A 15,082-nucleotide genomic window follows, 5' to 3' on the forward strand; every position below is an offset into this window, starting at 1 on the left:
TGGTTAGTGTTTAAGTAAGACATCTGTGTTGGATATATTAAATATCAGAGAGTCGTCTATAGAATGTACAAATCTGAGACTCGTAACTGGATGTCATCCCATGTAATACTATATAAATCAAATGTATTTTAGATGAGCTTGTTATGTGGCATTGTGACAGTCTACCCAATACAACAGCTCTTTTCTCAACAGCAATAAACTGCTGCTGTTATAGAGAGACTGTTCAGTAGTGATGTGCAATGTTCTGATACAAAGCATCCATTCCATTTGTGTATGAATTATTGCTGCCATTGTGAGACACAGTTTGTCCTGTATCTAGGTTTTGTCAATATTCTTGGACACAGCAAATAGCCCAGGCTCCTCAACCTTAGTAGCTATGCAGTTTCTTCGGAGAAAATGCCATAAGAAAGTGACGGGCATTCAAAATATTTGCACAGAAATAAGTCAATAGCAATAAAGTAAGACTGACAACACAAAGACGTGAATCAAGATGCACTGTATTCCAACTGTAAAGAATTAGAAGATCGATACAATATCCAATTTCATACTAAACACAGTGTAATAGAGCAGTCAGTGATTTACTGTTTGTTTTAAGCTATAAAAAGGTCTAAAGCTGTTTTTAATAGCACTTCCCTTTAAAGTTCAAAAAATGCTTGAGAAAAACCACAGAACTTCTTAATTGCTTTTCATGTAAGTCTCATTGGTTAATTACAGTTTTAAGTATAAATAACTACCATGTATTACGTTGAAAAGGCATTGAAAGTGCATGCAACACCATTTTCTTAGAAACTCTTTAATTTACAAGAGAACAAAGACCTCAATAACAGTACAGCAAACAAGGTGTCTAAAAATCTCAAAACATTGTGAAATATTCTAAGCATATTACCCCAGTCAAAAGCATTCAATAGAGAAGACCCCACACTGACAAAGGAGAGGATGGGAGAGACGTCTCCTATTTCTCCCCATTCTTGTGCAAAGCAGACTGGGAAGGTTCCGGGGGGATTATTATAGGCTACCTCTCACTAGCTTCTCTCCATCCACCACTGAACCACAACACTGTCCTGTGGATCCCCAGCTCAGATGGTCTTGGTAGTGTAAAGCCCTTTGTGTCTAAAGTCAGGCATGCTCCTAACCCTCTGGGCCCTGTCAGCCCTCTCTTCCAGCGCCTTTTCCACGTCTTCCGACACCGTCTTCAGCTCGCCCTCCCCGCTGGTCGAGGTCAGGCCCACGGTGCTGCCAAAGGGTTTGATCTTGACGCGCGACTTGAAGTTCATGAGAGACGTGCTCATGGCCCGCTTGTTGTTCCACTGGCGCAAGAGCCGCTGCGCCTCCTGCTCCTCCCTCAGGCGGTCCAGGGCCTCGAGGATGACAGAGCGGAAAAGGGCCGACACCTCCTGCATCTCTGGCTCGTTCTCAGTCACCACCTGCCGGAACCTGGACGTCAGGTAGGGAACAGGGAAAGAAAGGAGAGAAGAAGTCACATCAGTCTCAGCTAGGGTTTCAAAATTCCTTGAACTTTTCATAAATTCCCTGGTTTTCCCGAAATCCTGGTTGGGCGATTACGGATTTCCTGCTTATTCCCTCCTGATTCTGGGACTTCGGGGAAACCAGGGAATTTATTGAAAGTACCAGCAATTTTGAAACAAGTTTCCTTTGCGCTACATGACTGTGTTAGGTTAGCTCCCTGAGCTCCAGCCTAGGAAGTAACTCAGGGAGCCAACGTAGGTCTTCATGTTACTGGCCAGGGTTCAAACCCGGGTATCTTGCGTACCACAATACATTTCAAGCCCACCGAGCTAAAGCCTAGGAATTCATACAAGGAGCCAACACAAGTCTTCAGGTCTTAGGCAGGGTTACTCAACACGCAAGCGGCACAGTGGTCTAAGGCACTGCATCGCAGTGCTAGCTGTGCCACTAGAGATCCTGGTTCGTATCCAGGCTCTGTCGTAGCCGGCCGCGACCGGGAGACCCATGGGGCGGCGCACAATTGGCCCAGCGTTGTCCAGGGTAGGGGAGGGAATGGCCGGCAGGGATGTAGCTCAGTTGGTAGAGCATGGCGTTTGCAACGCCAGGGTTGTGGGTTTGATTCCCACGGGGGGCCAGTATGAAAAAAAAATAATAATAATGTATGCACTAACTGTAAGTCGCTCTGGATAAGAGCGTCTGCTAAATGACTAAAATGTAAATGTAAAAATGTTCCCAACCACCCGCAATACACATGCATCTGGATAGATGGATGTTTAATCTGTGGATTTTAAAATAGTACAAACCAAGAGACCTTCAGCCACCCGCTGCAATCGATAGCTTTGTTTCACTTTGCCTGGTTATAGTTTCAGGGGAAAAACTGCATGCTAATGGAGGGGTCAAAAAAGCATACATTTGAAACGCGTGGGAAGGGGATGAGCTCTTGCTATTCCACTCACCAGCGTTTACCATTCTCACTGTACAACCACAACATGTGCTATCACTAATGCACTGGAAAAACCTTTGATCCAAAAAAGCCTTTTATACAGGTAACTGCCAAAATAAAGGAAACACCAACATAAAGTGTCTTAATAGGGCGTTAGGCCACCACGAGCCGGCAGATACGCTTTAATGTGCCTTGGTATAGATTCTACAAGTGTCTGGAACTCTATTGAGGGATGCGACACCATTCTTCCACGAGAAATTCCATAATTTGGTATTTTGTTGATAATAATAATAATAATAATATGCCATTTAGCAGACGCTTTTATCCAAAGCGACTTAGTCATGCGTGCATACATTTTTGTGTATGGGTGGTCCCGGGGATTGAACCCACTACCTTTGCGTTACAAGCGCTGTGCTCTACCAGCTGAGCTACAGAGGACCACATGGTGGTGGAAAACGCTTTCTCAGGCGCCGCTCCAGAATCTCCCGTAATTGTTCAATTGGATTGAGATCTGGTGACTGAGACACACAGACACACACCCTTTAAACCCACTATGCTACTTTGCCACCCCTCTTTCAAAGTCACTGAGATCTCTTCTTCTAGCCATGGAAGCCAAAATAATGGGCAACTGGACATTTTTATACATGACCCTAAGCATGGGATGTTAATTGCTTAATTAATTCAGAAAACCACAACTGTATGGAAGCACCTGCTTTCAATATACTTTGCATCCCTCATTTACTCAAGTGTTTCCTTTATTTTGGCAGACCTGTATATCGGAAGAGCTTCTCTCTGCTTTTCCCCATGCTTTTGTGACATCATCAGAGCTCTCGAGTCCCTTGCCCATCAGCCAGTATAGCAGGTAGATAGCTAATGATGGCCCCTCTGTCTGCATGAACAGCGGGGCAGGGGGAGAGACAGGAAAGCCTGCCAACTAAAGCCACTTACTCCTCTCAAGACAAGGCTGATAAGTTCTTAGGAGGCCTTTAAATAGGCCAGCCCCCACCGGCCCTTTACTCCTGTTGATTTGGCCGATTGGCCTCCAGCTTTTTCTGTTCTCTCCACCAACTCACTCTCCCTCTCTGCTTTTTCAATATTCATGTGGGTGAATTTTCTCTCCACTGAAGGAAAATCACCATCAAATATCTTAACTCTATCTCAACAGCTACATTATACTGCACTTCATATGTTTTTCACAATGGTCCAGAAATAATGATCCTCTGCACATGTATAAAACCAGGGAGTTGATTTACCAGAAACCACCTCTCATTCCCCAATGGGCTTCCTTCCAGTACCTGTAGGTAATATTCAATTATCACCTGACTGAGCCCTCAGATAACGCCTAGGTCAGTACCACCTTTCCACATATGGATCAACTAGCACCAACTAGCAATTTGTGCAAGACACCTGAGACAACCAATCGATAGCTTCACCTTTCCCAATTTGGACTGCTTTGTGCCGAGCAGGGTAGTGTTAATTTGGCATCAAATGGACTAAAACAGGAAGGGACAACCTAGACTTGTTGAATAAGAAATGCTCACTTTTGTTTTCCATTGCATGCCCTACTGAACACGACCTTGGTCAGAGGGTTGGTTCGGTGAGTAAGAGGGTAATCATGAGAACAGCATCGAATCAATGGGGGTCATGGGTTGGATAGATAACTTGACCAGAAGGCCAGTGTAGATTATGGGGTTAAGTAAAGAAACAACTAAGGTCAAGACAAGGGTTCTTCACCTCAGTATGACGGCTCCACAGTAGGATGGATGCACCTTGGAGCACAGGTCCTCCAGGCCCAGCCTCTCGCCAGCCGACACATCGTAGGTGTTACGTGGCGTGTTGACCAGCCAGCTGTAGTCCACTCCTGTCTGGAGGCGCCGGTACTCGTTGTCCCTCTCACGCTGCATCCTCTCTGCCTCCTTCAGCTGCCAGCTGAGCTCCAGCATCAGGGTGTCTGTGACCACTTCAGATGGGTCCCGCCGTGGACTCCGGTAGTCTGGCTCGCCGCTCCAACCGAACCACGAGGCCATCGCCGTTGTCGCCTTGTCCCCCTTGTATCCTGTGCTGCGTGGGAGAAGCCAGAGCGTAAGAAGAGAACATGGCGTATTCTGTACTCCCTCTCTAGAACAGTACATGGCATACAGTCCATTCGGAAAGTATTCAGACCCCTTCACTTCTTGCACATTTTGTTACGTTACAGCCCTATTCTAAAATGTATTAAATAAAACATTTTCCTCATCAATCTACACACAATACCCCATAATGACAACGCAAAAACAAGCAGACCCTTTGCTATGAGACTCGAAATTGAGCTCAGGTGCTTCCTGTTTCCATTGATCATACTTGAGATGTTTCTACAACTTGATTGGAGTCCACCTGTGGTAAATTCAATTGATTGGTCATGATTTGAAAAGGCACACACTTTTCTATATAAGGTCCCACGGTTGACAGTTTATGTCAGACTAAAAACCAAGCCATGAGGTCGAAGGAATTGTCTGTAGAGCTCAGAGACAGGATTGTGTCGAGGCACAGATCTGGGGAAGGGTACCAGAACATTTCTGCAGCATTGAAGGTCCCCAAGAACTCAGTGGCCTCCATCATTCTTAAATTGAAGAAGTTTGGAACCACCAAGACTCTTCCTAGAGCTGGCCACCCGGCCAAACTGAACAATCAGGGGAGAATGGCCTTGGTCAGGGAGGTGACCAAGAACCCGATGGTCACTCTTACAGAGCTCCAGAGTTCCTCTGTGGAGATGGGAGAACCTTCCAGAAGAACAACCATCTCTGCAGCACTCCACCAATCAGGCCTTTAAGGTAGAGTGGCCAGATGGAAGCCACTCCTCAGTAAAAGGCACATGACAGCCCGCTTGGAGTTTGCCAAAAGGCACTTAAAGGACTATCAGACCATGAGAAACAAGATTCTCTGGTCTGATGAAACCAAGATTGAACTCTTTGGCCTGAATGCCAAGCGTCATGTCTGGAGGAAACCTGGCACCATCCCATGGTGAAGCATATTGGTGGCAGCATCATGCTGTGGGGATGTTTTTCAGCGGCAGGGACTGGGAGACTAGTCAGAATCGAGGGAAGATGAACGGAGCAAAGTAAAGAGATCCTTGATGAAAACCTGCTCCAGAGCACTCAGGACCTCAGACTGGGGCGAAGGTTCACCTTCCAACAGAACAACGACCCTAAGCACACAGCCAAGACAACGCATGAGTGGCTTCGGGACAAGTCTCTGAATGTCCTTGAGTGGCCCAGCCAGAGCCCAGACTTGAACCCGATCGAACATCTCTGGAGACCTGAAAATAGCTGTGCAGCGACACTCCCCATCCAACCTGACAGAGCTTGAGAGGATCTGCAGAGAAAAATGGACGAAACTCCCCAAATACAGGTATGCCAAGCTTGCAGCGTCATACCCAAGAAGACTCAAGGCTGTAATCGCTGCCAAAGGTGCTTCATCAAACTACTGACTAAAGGGTCTTAATAGTTATGTAAATGTAATATTCATATTTATTATTTTATTTTATTATTATTATTAATTTGCTAAAATGTCTCAAATCTGTTTTTGCTTTGTCATTATGGGGTATTGTGTGTAGACTGATGAGGGAAAACAATGTTTTTATTCATTTTAGAATAAGGCTGTAACGTAACAAAATGTGGAAAAAGTCAAGGGGTTTGAATACTTTCCGAATGCACTGTAATTCTTAGCCCCCTCACTAAAAGAAAAGTCTGCTGTGTTTGCTAGGTTGTGGTATGGATTATTTGTCTGATAGTGTTGCTTTTGTGCAATGACGTTTTCTAAATATACTGCATATTTGATGAACCAGGTCAACTAAATGGAAATGGCACTGTACTTAAGTACATAGTACATCATTTTAACACAGGGAATCCTACATTTTGTATATGAGAGGATTGTTTGTAATTTCATGATATCGTTGGATGGATTGGGTGGATGTCTAGATAGTCTGTTTAGCCTGGGTTGCAATCACACCAATGTAACCCATGGGAGGTACAGGTACTGTGAGTACCTCGCTAGCTAATGACGGTTTTTCGACAACAGCTTGGAGGCCGTCTCCCCCGGACAGGCTGTTATCACAGATAAAAAAATATTCCCAATGGGGAACAACACAGCGATAGCTGTCTCTCACACCCACACACTCCTGTTATTCAGGTATCTGTACAAGCCTTAGCTCATCAAATCCTGTCCCTTCACATCCACTATTCATTGTGTATGTGTTCCAAATGGCAACCCATTCCCTACATAGTGCACTACTTCGTGGATCAATCAAGAATGGGACCAACTGTACATGTATCTTATGCATTCATTTACACATTTTACATGTATTCAGTCTGCTGTGTCTTTTCAAACATTCATACCCCATAAAGTGCTTATTATAACATTATTATCATCGTTGTGTTCACATGTATTTCCATTCTGCCGTCAATGCTAATCCCGGCCACTTTCCATATTGATCAAGTGTCATTGTAAGGTTAACTCGTGAATATATAGCTATTTCCTAGTACTGACTCCTGTTTCCTGGAACCCTGGGACTACATTTTAGTCATTTAGCAGACGCGCTTATCCAGAGCGACTTACAGTTAGTGAGTGCATACCTTTTTCATACTGGCCCCCGGTGGGAATTGAACCCACAACCCTGGCGTTGCAAGCGCCATGCTCTACCAACTGAGTCCCACTCTCTGTTGTCCTCCTGCCCAAAATAGCCCCGTCTATACCTGGTGCTTACATGCCTCATTCGTCCTGATCTTGCCCGTTTACACTTATAAGATCTGATCGAAATCAGTTCACGTATACCTCTTTTAATCGTCTACACCTGTCTGAAAATGTGGGCACTATCAGAATGTGAACATGATCCGGACACAGTTTGCATGTTAGCACCAGGTATAAACAAGGCTAATAACGTACTAATTAACTCAAACACATGGAATTTTCCTGAAGTAAATAGGCTTGCCTGTTATTTAATTGTTATGCAATGGTAGGTAGGTGTTATTAGATTTAAGATGCTCTCATCTAGTGGATAGTGCATCTTTCTCAGACAGTTAATTCATACAACAAATACATTTATGTGACTAATTTGGAGAAATTATATTAACATTCTATTCTGAAACTATATTTCCCACTTTTAACACCCTGACTACTAGAAATCTCACTTGAGACATACAGTGTTGTAGTCCATACTGCTACTACAAATTTCCCCTTGAACTAAAACAAAGCATTGTATGAATACACTCTGCTTACCTGCACTCTTGTTAGTCTCGGGACCTATAGCAGGAAGTGAATTCACAGTGGAGTGAATATATGATAGGTCGTTGAACCAAAAGACAGATGTAGAGAGAGATGTTGGTGAAATACGTATTGCTGTCGGTCGCACGGGACTCTGCTTGTGAAGTATCTGAGCACACACACTCTTAATCGGTTTATACAGTAACCCCCACCCCTTTCACACAAACACACAAGCACATACACACACAGTCCCCTCCTACCTAGAGCCGTGGCCTGTCGTTGCTTACACACACACAAACAAACATACAAACAAAACACACACACACACACACACACACAGTGCCCTCCTTCCCGGAGGCCTGGCCTGTCGTTTCTTGTTCCCAGAGGTTGGGGGGGCACTGTCTCAAAGGGGAACAGCGGATCACAGCTCCTGATGAAGTGCTTGGTGAAGCCTCTTACGACTCCCTGTTGCCATAGCAATGCTCCTAAGCCTATTTGGCATCAATGAGCTCTCTCAGCTGAGAGGGAGGCAGAGAGAGAGAGAGAGAGCGATGGAGATGGAGGGAGGGAGATTAAAGGAGGGGGGAAGAGAGAGAGTAGATGATTAGAGAGATAGTGTATAAATCAGAAAAAAAAGACAGTTATAGGACACTGAGGCTTCTCTGAATAAACGCATCTCTGGCTCCATCCAGTGGTTGGCTGCGTCATTACAATAAAATAAAATCTGTTCATTGCAATGTCACGTCAAAGGGGCGGTCCTTAGAAAAACTGCTCTCAGTGGACTGATCTGACACAGACATGACACAGACATCGCTGGATTCCTATTGATCAGGTGGTTTTAAATATATAACTTTCATAGCTGTACGATAAAGAATGCGACCTACACACTTAAGTAAATAAGTGATGTTGTGTTTAAGTCAAAAACTTGTTTATACTTCTGAGACAGATGGGGCTGGATTAAGAAATCATAGACCCCTGTAAACCCCTGCATCAATCAGGCCCTGGAGACAGACACAAAGCACTTCAGTAGCACCAAGAAAAAGGGCCCTTTTCACAGCACATCTCGCCTCACATCTCCCCTCAGGTGGACACATGCTGTTCGAATGGCCAAAATGTTGATTTGGAAGTTCACAAATTTCACAAATTTTGACTATCCCTAATGTGATGATCTTTTGGGTAAAGTAATAAAGGATGTGAAATATTTTTGGTCGATTTTCCTAAAACTGATTGTAACTATATATAGACATATTATAACGTATGAAAAGGCTTATTCATTCAAGTCGTTAATTGACAATGATATCATCATATTGTGGTCCTCTGTAGCTCAGCTGGTAGAGCACGGCGCTTGTAACGCCAAGGTAGTGGGTTCGATCCCCGGGACCACCCATACACAAAAATGTATGCACGCATGACTGTAAGTCGCTTTGGATAAAAGCGTCTGCTAAATGGCATATATATATATATATATATGGTTTATTATACTTTTTTATATGTGAGATCATATGGGTTGAAAAATAGTTTTGTTCTCAGACATAAATAAACTATTCCAGGTGAAAGCTTGGAGGGGGGGACACTACTAAGTTATTCAAAAAATATAGAGAACTTGGAATGGTGTCCTTTTTTAGGCACTAACTCCATGGTTAGTTGGACAAAAAAGCCTATGGAGAAAATGAATGGTATTTTTGTAGTTTTTTTTAATAAAAAATGCTGAAAATAACATCTGTGGTAAACACAGGCTTAGGAAATCTTATAGGTTTTGTTCTATGAGATAATCTTCATCAGCTAATGTCACTTTTTGTGAATTTTGAAGAATGAATGTTATTAAAAAAGCACTTAAAGCACATAAAGGCTTCATAATTCATAAAGGTAATGTTAACTGACTGTTATTATCTCATAGAACAAAACATATAAGATCTCCTAAGCCTGTGTTAACCTCAGACTTTATTTTCAGCGTTTATTCCAAAACCCTATTCTTTCGCCATTAATCTTTCCCATAGGGATGGCTGAATGAACAAGAGGTAACTCATTTAGAGGTTTTAGGACTACAAGCTGGGGAGCTCTATTGCCTTCTTGCTAGATTGAGGAATACAGCCATAGCAAAACAGTGCAAAACAGCTGTCAGCTCAAGATTAATAGCCCTCGCTTGCATGGTTGGTGTGTGGCTGTTCTTAGAATAAACACTTGAAAGAAAAAACAGCTGCTGGGTCATTCCTACATTCCGGTGCCTTTTGGACCTCATAACATTTGAGAAATAAGTATATTTTTTCCTTTTTGTTTTAGCATTCCATCAGAAAAAGTACATTTTTGACTTTCAGAAAAACATATTGATCAAGCTTAGGCACCAAAAAAATAAATCCAATAATTCTTCACCACTGTTAGGTGCATAATCCTAACAGGGTGGAACCTAACAGGGTGGACATTTGGGAGCCTAAATTAACCATAGCTCTGTGGGTGATTGAAATTGAGCTAGCATAATAGTTCAACTTGAAGAGGATTTTAACTTCTATATCAAACGTATTTTAACATTTTGAAATTTGATACATTTTCTCTGTAATTTAGCCTAACAGTGTGGAAATGAATGATGCAAACAGACTAACATCATGAAACATTTTTTTTAAATTATGACACTTGCTGAATGTTTGTGGGATTATAGTTTTGGGGAAGGGAACACAAAAACACACAAAAAATGTTAAATATAATAATAAGAAATGCAATAATATTGAGGGGGAAAAAATCTGGTTCCGGTTCTGGTGGCAAGCATTGCAATATGTGGCCTTATCATGGCTTTCTTTTGCAAATTACTATGAATTAACTGACTTATTTCCTAAAACTTGTCAATACTAACCATCATATTAAGGTGTGGGAAATTCATTGTGTGACAAGAAATAACTAGCAGGTCTATTTCGCTTCAGCAGCTAGAACTTGTCCGTCCACAATTCCACTGTGGGAAAATGGCGGCTCTCAACACCAGACAACAGAAAGAGCTGGCCGCTACTATACGAGAGATTGTTCGTGAGGAGATTACTTCTGCCCTCGATTTACAATTAAAACCGGTAAATGAATTGTTGGTAGTGCTCACTCCTAAAGTGGATTCCTATTCAACTAAGGTGGAAAGTCTGGAGAAGACAGCCAATGCAACAGAGGTACGACTCCATGACCTGCAAACAGCGCAAGCTAAGTTGGAAGGGGAAATAATCAAACTCCTAAAAGAGAAAACGGAATCACTCAAAAATCATTCCCGTAAATTCAATGTGTTTGTCACAGGACTTGAAACTGGTGTGGAAGTGGGCAACCCAACTTCCTTCATGAGCAATCTTTTCTATAATAATAATATGCCATTTAGCAGATGAACTGTCTATGAACTGTTCGGGCAGGAGAAACTGAGTCCCATGCTGCAGATTAACATTGCATACCGGTCAACTCCACAATGGCTCTCGCCGTATGATTATACGGATCCACAGCTTTGAAATCAAGCACCGAATTGTTCTCCTTGCAGTGGAATCCGGGGATCTGACCTATGCAGGGAAGAGTGCTGAACTGCTAAAAGAGAGGGAGACCTACAACGTGATGAGATCCCATCTATGCAAGCTAAACCTGAGATGCGGCTTCATCCACCCGGCAAAACTCATCTTGACCTTCCAGAACACAACACACACGTTATCCACTGCCAAGGAAGCTCAAGACTTCTTCGAGAAGCACATCAAACCCAACACACAAGGGGACAAGCTGACAGATGGAACCCCATGACTGGCTCATTATTCAGGTATGCTATACAGTTGAAGTCAGAAGTTTACATACACTTAGGTTGGAGTCATTAAAACTTGTTTTTCAACCACTTCACAAATTTCTTGTTAACAAACTATAGTTTTGTCAAGTCGGTTAGGACATCAACTTTGTGCATGACACAAGTAATTTTTCCAACAATTGTTTACAGACAGATTATTTCACTTATAATTCACTGTATCATAATTCCAGTGGGTCAGAAGTTTACATACATTAAGTTGACTGGGCCTTTAAACAGCTTGGAAAATTCCAGAAAATGATGTCATTACATTTACATTTACATTTTAGTCATTTAGCAGACGCTCTTATCCAGAGCGACATGGCTTTAGAAGCTTCTGATAGGCTAATTGACATCGTTTGAGTCAATTGGAGGTGTACCTGTGGATGTATTTCAAGGCCTACCTTCAAACTCAGTGCCTCTTTGCTTGACATCATGGGAAAATCAAAGGAAATCAGCCAAGACCTCAGAAAAAGAATTGTAGACCTCCACAAGTCTGGTTCATCCTTGGGAGCAATTTCCAAACGCCTGAAGGTACCACGTTCATCTGTACGAACAATAGTACGCAAGTATAAACACCATGGGACCACGCAGCCGTCATACCGCTCAGGAAGGAGACGCGTTCTGTCTACTACAGATGAACGTACTTTGGTGCGAAAAGTGCAAATCAATCCCAGAACAACAGCAAAGGACCTTGTGAAGATGCTGGAGGAAACAGGTACAAAAGTATCTATATCCACAGTAAAACGAGTCCTATATCAACATAACCTGAAAGGGCGCTCAGCAAGGAAGAAGCCACTGCTCCAAAACCGCCATAAAAAAAAACAGACTACCGTTTGCAACTGCACATGGGGACAAAGATCGTACTTTTTGGAGAAATGTCCTCTGGTCTGATGAAACAAATATAGAACTGTTTGGCCATAATGACCATCGTTATGTTTGGAGGAAAAAGGTGATCACTTGCAAGCCGAAGAACACCATCCCAACCATGAAGCATGGGGGTGTCAGCATCATGCTGTTGAGGGACTGGTGCACTTCACAAAATAGATGGCATCATGAGGAAGGAAAAGTATGTGGATATATTGAAGCAACATCTCAAGACATCAGTCAGGAAGTTAAAGCTTGGTCGCAAATGGGTCTTCCAAATGGACAATGACCCCAAGCATACTTCCAAAGTTGTGGCAAAATGGCTTAAGGACAACAAAGTCAAGGTATTGGAGTGGCCATCACAAAGACCTGACCTCAATCCTATAGAACATTTGTGGGCAGAACTTAAAAAACGTGTGCGAGCAAGGAGGCCTAGAAACCTGACTCAGTTACACCACCTCTGTCAGGAATGGGCCAAAATTCACCCAACTTATTGTAAAAAGCTTGTGGAAGGCTACCCGAAACGTTTAACGCAAGTTAAACAATTTAAAGGCAATGCTACCAAATACTAATTAAGTGTATGTAAACTTCTGACCCACTGGGAATGTGACGAAATAATTAAAAGCTGAAATAAATCATTCTCTCTACTATTATTCTGACATTTCACATTTTAAAAATAAAGTGGTGATCCTAACTGACCTAAAACAGGGAATTTTTACTAGGATTAAATGTCAGGCATTGTGAAAAACTGAGTTTAAATGTATTTGGCTAAGCTGTATGTAAACTTCCGACTTCAACTGTACATGCACAATCACACATCTTAGCCTATGGATATGATGCTGCCCTCAGCATGAGACAATGATGAGAAACCCCCTCATGTTTGGGTAAAATGAACAATATTACTATTATTGCTGAGCATTGAACTTGTTATAATTATATTGCCTATGGTCCAGGACATATACACAGTGATGACACCACGCCAATTAATGAACAATGGACAATATATGGAGGTGTTATACATACTGGGACTGGGGGGACAGTTTATAGAGAGGGTCTTCTGAGTGGAGAGCGACCAATGGGTGGGTTTCCCTGTAGATCCTGCTTTTTATTTTACATCCATGTGATTATCAACATTAAAGATAACAATTACATTTTATGGCAACACTAGCTATTCTCTCATGGAATTTGAAAGGTTTTAATAGTCTTGTCAAACGTTTTAGCTGTCTTGATTTTCTAGCAAGAAACCATATTGATATAGCAAAGTTCCAAGAAACACACCTGCTCCAAAAGGACACACATAGAATTGAGAACCATTTGCCCCAAACAAAACTAAAGGTATAATCATATCGATACATAAGAAACTCTAAATCACCATCCTTACTAAAGGCTAAGACCAAGAAGGCAAAATCACTTTCCTTAAATATATCGATAATGGAAAGAAAATTGCCTTTATCAATGTGTATGCTCCGATTTCATATGATCCTATGTTTTTGTATTCTTTTAACCGCATATTGTTAGTTAACTGAATTTCAACTGGTTATTGGGACAGAAATGAATGCCGTTTTGGACATGCGGGACAAATCTAATAAGACCAACTACAATCCACAGGCAACTAAGGCTCTCCAACATATACTCTCTGATTACAACCCCCCAACATATTCTCTCTGATTACAACCTCATTGATGCCTGGCAAACTCATAACCCTAAAGCCAAAGAGTACACTTTCTATTCAAACAGAAACAAAACATTCTCCAGAAACTATTTAGTACTATTAGCTACTCCTCTATTTTCTTGAATCAAGAAAAAACTAATTCGACATATGAGCCTAACGGCTCATCATGCTTACTACTGCCAGTTAAACATTCAGAATGTCCTAAAAGAGCCACAGGATGGCGCTTTAATGTTTCCTTACCACAAAATCCTACATTCTGTGAACAATTTAAAACTGAATTTAATAAATTCATAATGATTGACTAAAACTAATTCAATGACCCCCAGATTCTGTGGGATGCCACCATTTGCATCTTGGTTGAATACATCACAATTAAAGAAGATATCAGAATTGGAAATATTGTTAACTGCATTCTCAGCAAACACTCTTTTCAGACCAGGTAGCTATTACTCTTTCCAAAGTCCAGACAGAACTTAATTTATTGATAAGACAGAGAGCAGAATTTGCCATCCATCGAGCTAGACTCAACCATTTAGTCCATGGTAATCCTCCTAGTCATTTACTGGCTAACAAGCTACGCAGGAAATGATAAGTAAAAAAAGTATAATAATAATAATTAAATAGCAGCAGTAAAATTAAATAACAGTAGGGAGGCTATATACAGGGGGTACCGGTACAGAGTCAATGTGCGGGGGCACTAAGGGATGGTAGCTAGTTAAGTGCACAGACGCAATGCACACAACACTAAATACTTCCTCCAAGCTAGCTAACCACTGTTTTGACATTATAATTCAATGTTTGACAATCCTACCACTGTCTGAGCTTTAAAATAATTAGGAACTCCTCCTCTCTCAACAGAGGAAGCCCCCTCGCTGGGAGCCCAAATCTCTCTCAATGAACTAAAAAGGGCATTGAATTTGAATAAAGGCAAATCACCTGGATGGGACGGTATTCCTCCTGAGGTCTATAATTTTTTTTTGAATCAATTAGGTCCACTATTGCTCGAAATGATTAACACAGCCGTTCACAAAGGTTCATTTGGGAGAGGTGAATATGGCACTGATTTCACTTTTTTTTTTTTTACAAAAAAAGGTAAGGATACCACCCACTGTTC

General features: G+C 42.0%; 1 protein-coding gene across 2 annotated transcripts; it reads right to left on the minus strand.

The window, feature by feature from the left end:
• Positions 1-10: 10 nt before the first annotated feature.
• LOC121549102 (protein RD3) lies at positions 11-8,086 on the minus strand. Of its 2 annotated transcripts, none has more exons than XM_041860938.2 (3): positions 7,664-8,086; positions 4,145-4,466; positions 11-1,434 (listed from the first exon to the last, which is right to left on the minus strand). In XM_041860938.2, exons 2-3 carry the CDS (start codon positions 4,435-4,437, stop codon positions 1,077-1,079), a joined length of 651 nt encoding a protein of 216 aa, XP_041716872.1. In that variant the 5' UTR covers positions 4,438-4,466; positions 7,664-8,086; the 3' UTR covers positions 11-1,076. The 2 variants fall into 2 exon arrangements, with proteins under 2 accessions (XP_041716872.1, XP_041716871.1); XM_041860937.2 differs by having other exon boundaries at positions 4,145-4,471; positions 7,664-8,085.
• Between the last annotated feature and the right edge of the window lie 6,996 nt (positions 8,087-15,082).

This window comes from Coregonus clupeaformis, chromosome 33 (genome assembly GCF_020615455.1).
Source record: "Coregonus clupeaformis isolate EN_2021a chromosome 33, ASM2061545v1, whole genome shotgun sequence".
NCBI lineage: Eukaryota > Metazoa > Chordata > Actinopteri > Salmoniformes > Salmonidae > Coregonus > Coregonus clupeaformis.

Bases quoted from the DNA above. Each gene is read 5' to 3' on its own strand.
- LOC121549102 (XM_041860938.2), bottom strand. From the start codon at position 4,437: ATGGCCTCGTGGTTCGGTTGGAGCGGCGAGCCAGACTACCGGAGTCCA. The intron at 1,435-4,144 runs GTGAAGAACCCT...CCTGACGTCCAG, and splicing joins TGTGGAGCCGTCATACTGAG to GTTCCGGCAGGTGGTGACTG.